At 39.9% G+C, this 6017-nt stretch overlaps 1 protein-coding gene across 1 annotated transcript in view; it reads right to left on the minus strand.

Moving 5' to 3' along the window:
* rxfp2a (relaxin family peptide receptor 2a) overlaps nt 1-5013 on the minus strand; it is a 125614-nt gene extending 120601 nt beyond the window's left edge. The window contains exons 1-2 of the mRNA XM_088012602.1: nt 4864-5013; nt 4311-4608 (exon numbers count right to left, since the gene is read on the minus strand). Of these exons, the coding sequence (XP_087868728.1) occupies nt 4311-4608; nt 4864-5013 (448 nt within the window). The remainder of the gene's footprint in view (nt 1-4310; nt 4609-4863) is intronic.
* Between the last annotated feature and the right edge of the window lie 1004 nt (nt 5014-6017).

Consider the following 6017-nt stretch of genomic DNA (forward strand, 5'->3'; position numbering starts at 1 on the left):
ATATCAGGGGTGTCAAACTCAATTTCACCGAGTGCCACTTCAGGATATTGGCCCCCCTCAACGGGCCACATTGACGGTACAAATCAGGAGTGCATTCCTGCTAAAACACACCCCAGACAAAAGGTTGACTTCCCTCATTCAGTTCTGTAGAGGCTTATAATGAGTCAATGGTCCAGGTGTGTTAGAGAAGGAATCCATCTAAAGTTGCAGATGGTAGCTCTGGAAAACTAGACTTGGGCAGCCCTAGCATTAATGTATAAAAATACAATGTTAAAAATAAATTAAACACCACCTCCTATCGTTAAATAACTGATTTTATGTATTGAAGTTTTAAATATTACATTTGAGTTTCCATGGATGTAAAATTACTGCTCAGTTTAAAAATTACAATATTTAAATCAGTGTTTAAAGGTAAGCAAACAAATAATAAAAACAAGTCACATGGGCAGACATGATAGACTTTATGCAAAGATTTAGTCTCAGAGGCAACTGAAATCAATTAATTAAAAAAATCTTTCTGAATATTATCTCATGGTCTCTGAACTAAATGCCTCTTTCTGACTGGGAGCTGACAGCGTGTTGAAGAGTTATAGACCGGACGCTTTGGAGCGTCTGGTTAGGAAGCGCATTACAAACCTTTGGTTGAAATGTAGTTTGTAGTCAATTCGTGCTCAAAACCTATTTTAAGTCAATCATTGGCCTATAAAATGCTGGGGGGCCACATGTGGCCGGCGGGCCTTGAGTTTGACACATGTGCATTACGCCATAGAACTGCCAATTGGTAATTGAAGTAAAGTAGAATCGATTTCAAAGAAGCCTACATTGAAGTCAATTGGCAAATGAACCATCACAAAAGAGGAAGGCTCTTGTTGTCTCACTGCACCCCAAAAGATGGATAACCTACAAAAACCTTTTCTGTCTGGTTTGGAACCAGAGACCTTTTGTGTGTAAAGCAAACATGATAACCACTACACTACAGGAACTGAACTTCTCTGCTTTGTTTCAGTTTGAGGTTCCAAAGTTGATGTGAGATGCAACGCATGAAAATTTCAACTGAGGTTTGCACTCAGATGCCTGGATTCTGAGTACAGACCATGACACCACAGAACCCTAGTTGGTCTTTAGTAAACACCTGTGATGAATAGAACATGCAAAATCTGTTTCTGTCTGGTTTCGAACCAGAAACCTTTTGCGTGTAAAGCCAACGTGATAACCACTACACTACAGAAACTCATGCTCTTTGGAGTGTTCCTGGTAGATGATCCATATTTTGTTAGAGACTAATGTCAACGATGGGCATGGAACGATGTCAAATACTTACAGATCCTCTCAGAGAGCACAGTAACTTGGTGAACAAACTGTCAGACTTATAATTGTGCCCAATTTCACATTACAGTCCATAAACTAAGCCTGGGATCAAAGAAATGTATTAAAGATGTCATTAGCAGAGACAAATGGTTCTAAATAGCTAAAAAATAAAATCAATACTTACAAATAAAAAATGGTTCAAAAATAAAATTAAGACATTAAATAAAAAAATATATCTGAAATACAATCACTTGAAAATTAAAAATGGTTCAAAAATAATATCAACACTTCAAAATACAAAATCTCTGGAAAATAAAATATGTATGTTGTTTTGAAAAACATTGGAATATAAGCACTTTTATCAAATCTCCATTGTGGTAAGATCATGTGAGTTCTTAAATCCATGGCAACTCAACAGTTTGTAAGGTAGGTGAGTTAGCTCAGCAGGTTAGAGCACGGTGCTGGTAATGCTGAGGTCATCGGTTCAAACCCCGTATGTGTAAGGTCTTTCAGACAATCAACACTTCAAAATAAATAAGGCTTCAAAAATAAAATCAACACTTCAAAATAAATAAGGGTTCAAAAATAACATCAACACTTTACAATTAAAAAAATGGTTCAAAAATAAAATCAACACTTCAAAATAAATAAGGTTTCAAAAATAACATCAACACTTTAAAATAAAAAATGGTTCAAAAATAAAATCAACACTTTACAATAAAAAAATGGTTCAAAAATAAAATCAACAGTTCAAAATGTAACTGGTAACTGTTTCTGTCTGTTCAGTCCATAAACTAAGCCTGGGATCAAAAAATGTATTGAAGATGTCATTAGCAGAGACAGAGGCTTGGCTAAAAAATAAAATCAATACTTACAAATAAAAAATGGTTAGGAAGCGCATTACAAACCTTTGGTTGAAATGGCATGTTAAATTCAAGTCTCCATTACAGACCAGAGAAAACTAAAGAGAATGCAACGTTGTGTTAATCCATTTGAGGAGCCGGTAAGTTTATCTGGAGGAAATAAATGACGATGCAAAAGTTAATTAGACTGTAACATGCGCAGTCCGCTGCTCAACCACTGCGGACGTGGCTCTGCCGCTGCAAAGACTTAGAAACCGCTGGAAGTAACTCATCCAGCGGATTTAACAAATGGAGCCTTCTTGGTGCAAGTTACCCAGGAGAGCGGCGGTCTGGAGGAGCTGCAGACGTAACATCTGTCCGTTTCGGAGAAGCGAAACCACGCAAATAAATAAATAAATAAATAATCCTGGTAAAAGCGCACACCGGATCGCACAGGGTAAAACACTCACAGAGTTCAGTTGATCTGTTTGGATCAGACAGATCCAACTGACTGATGAATTAATGCAGATTTTTCTGCAGATGGGGACCAGGAGGAAGTTGTTCAGACCCCAGCGGGTGAAGTGATGCTAATTTAAGTGAAGTCGCTTAATTTAATTTATTAAAAGTTATTGGGGTGGTTTTTGTCACTACGAGAAAATGTAGATGCATTTATCTGCTTAATTTGTTTTGGGATCTGGATTCACGGTTAATATTAACTAAACCGCATAAAATGCGACTAAATAGTCGATGTTAATATGATTGTAATTTCACGGATAAAATAGTACAGGACCGATTTTTTTTTTATGTTGTCGGTCAAGATAACGTCTAGCGCGACCTACCCCTCTGACACCAACTCACACATCTTCATTCACAGTCTTACTTGTAAATCGATTTTTCTTTTCTTGGACGTTTTGATGTTAGCTTGTCGATGTCTCAGTTTTATTCGCTGGGAAAATCAATAAGCAGCTTGAGGTGACTCTGCTGCTCTCTAGTGGCGAGAAGCCGTAATGTTAGCTGGTAACAATCGGAATGCATTGTGGGAGACGTAGTTTGTAGTCAATTAGTGCTCAAAACCTATTGTAAGTCAATGTCGGCCTATAAAATGCTGTGGGGGCCACATAAAATGACATGGCGGGCCACATGTGGCCCGCGGGCCTTGAGTTTGACACATGTGGTCTATATTCTGTTGATCTTGAAAAAATAAAAATTTCACAATTGTGGCGTTTCCATTAATAAATTAACCCCCCAGTCCTAACAGTGAATAGCTGACGGTATAGTCAATTGCAGCATAGACAAAAGTCTTATTTTACATTTGATCGATTTATGTGTTTTTTTTATCCTCTTTATTTATTTACCTATTTTTTGCCCTTCCTCTGGTGCAACGCTGTGTCTGTGGGGAAGGTTGAAAAATACCGTCCTTGTTTTTTTTTTGTTGTTGTTTTTTTCCAAGTTCAATAAGGAGACTGATGAAAACAAAATAATAAGCTAATGTTTATTTGACAGGAGACAATACCGTTGACTGTTAGCAAGAGTCAACTTGATTTATTCCCAAAAAGCTTCTGAAAGCAATTCAGATGATCCATTGCTGTTGAACCCCAAAGGTAATCTTGTGGTTCAATCCGGTAATCAAACACGATGGGTTGGGGAAATAATTTATTAGTACCGTTTACATGTGAGGCTGTCCATGTTCAGGGCTTTCTGCATTTTTTCAACCTGTTTCCAAAAGCTTAAATATAGGATGAGGCACCGTCAGGTGCTTTGTTTCTCAGAATAGCAGAGGATCTCTCGTTTGCTTCGTTTTTGTGGCATGAAGCAACAGATTGTCCCTGGAAATCAGATGGAACTGTCATTTTTATGCAGCACAGCAAGGAGCAGAGCTGGAACAGAGATGATGAAATACTCTAGAGCAGGGGTCTCAAACTCAATTTACCCGGGGGCCGCTGGAGCACAAAGTCTGGGTGAGGCTGGGCCGCATGAAGGATTCCACAAAAAACATTAACAAAATATCCTCAAACATCATCAACATTTAATGATTTCTCCAATACATGAACTTTCCTGAACACATTAATGGAACGAATGAAGATCATGAACTGTTCTTCAGAACATAGCTTCTTCAGCTTTACTCCTTGCTGCCAGAGACTTGACAACGCTTCCTCTCACATATCCGTGCCACATTTGGCTTGAGAGAGGAGGCACTTGAGACCCTCAGTATGGCTTGAAGATGATCAGCAGTAAGTCTCGACCTGTACTTGGACTTGTTAAAGTTCAGGGTGGAGAAGAACTTTTCACACAAATATGTGCTTCCAAAAAGGCACATGGTCCGCTTGAACATTCGGGAAAGCTTGGGGAAGCTGGGGGCCAGTTCTCTCAAAAATTGCCCATGTTTGTCTGCTTTTCCATTCACCTCCCTAAATTTGGCCTTGAGGTCAGAGTTGCATTGCAGGTCAATAAGCTCCATCTGAAGCACATGAGGGGCATCTTGCACATCAAAGGTGAAGGGGTCTGCAAAAATTTGAAAAGTGGCTCTGTGCTTCTTGAAGTCTCCAAATCTGTGATCAAATTCATTCTGTAGCTTCAAAATAGCATTAACATACTTCTCACCACTGAATGGTGTGCCTGCATCCATAAGTGCCTTACATGCTGGGAAATGACAAAGGTTTGTCTGAGAGAGCTGGGCTTTCCATAATACAAGTTTTGTGGAGAATGCTCTCACGTTGTCATAGGCAGCACTGACAAGCTGCCCCTGGCCTTGTAACTTCTTGTTCAGTGCATTCAGCTCCTGTGTGATGTCGACAAGAAAAGCTAAGTCCATGAGCCATTTCTGATCATTCAACTCAGGAACAGCCATCCCATCCTTCTCCATGAAGGCTTTCACTTCTTCTCTCAGATCAAAAAATCTTTTCAATACATTTCCCCTGCTGAGCCAACGTACCTCAGTGAAATAGAGCACATCTTCATATTCTGACTCCAATTCCTCTAAAAAAGCACGGAACCTCCTGTGCTTTAAAGCCCTGGATCTGATGTGGTTGATGCATTTCACAACAACAGACATCACATTGTCACACTTCAGGCATTTGCTGCAAAGGGCCTGCTGGTGGATAATGCAGTGCAGAGCAATGGCCTCTTTTACACCCTCCTCCTCAAGTTTTTTTTGAACAAGTGCCACCACTCCATTTTACCTCCCCGTCATTGATGGCGCTCCGTCAGTTGTTATTCCAACAAACCTATTCCATGGCAAACCTGCATTCTCAATGGCATCACACAGCTGGTGAAATATCTCATGAGCAGTGGTCTGGCCATGCATTGGAATTACTCTGAGCAACTCCTCTGTCACTTCACAATTGCAATCAACACCACGGACATAAATTGTGAGCTGAGCAGTGTCAGTTATGTCTGTGCTCTCATCAAGAGCAACTGAATATGCATCAAAACATTTGGCTTTCTCACACAGTTGATGATAAATGTCACTTGACAGGTCAGAAATGCGCTCTGCCACTGTGTTGGCAGAAAGGCTGATGTTGCTGAACTGACTTTTCTTTTCCGGACAAACTATACTTGCAGCCTGTAATATGCATTTTTTTTTTACAAACTCTCCTTCTGTGAATGGTTTTCCAGCCTTGGCAATCATCTCACTAACCATATAGCTGGCTTCGACTGCTGCAGCATTCTCTTTGGTTGCTTTCTTGAAGAAACATTGTTGCCTCACTAGGCATGTTTTAAGGCTGGCAACCTGGTTGGCTCTCTCATCCCCCTGGTATTTTGCATATTCATCACCATGTTTAGTTGAATAATGACGTTTCAGGTTGTATTCCTTGTGCACTGCAACTTTTTCAGCGCAAATAAGGCATGTCGGGATGCCCCTGTGCT

The sequence above is a fragment of the Poecilia mexicana genome, unplaced genomic scaffold (genome assembly GCF_051168715.1).
Source record: "Poecilia mexicana isolate PSO_F unplaced genomic scaffold, ASM5116871v1 scaffold_14, whole genome shotgun sequence".
NCBI classification, from domain to species: Eukaryota; Metazoa; Chordata; class Actinopteri; order Cyprinodontiformes; family Poeciliidae; genus Poecilia; species Poecilia mexicana.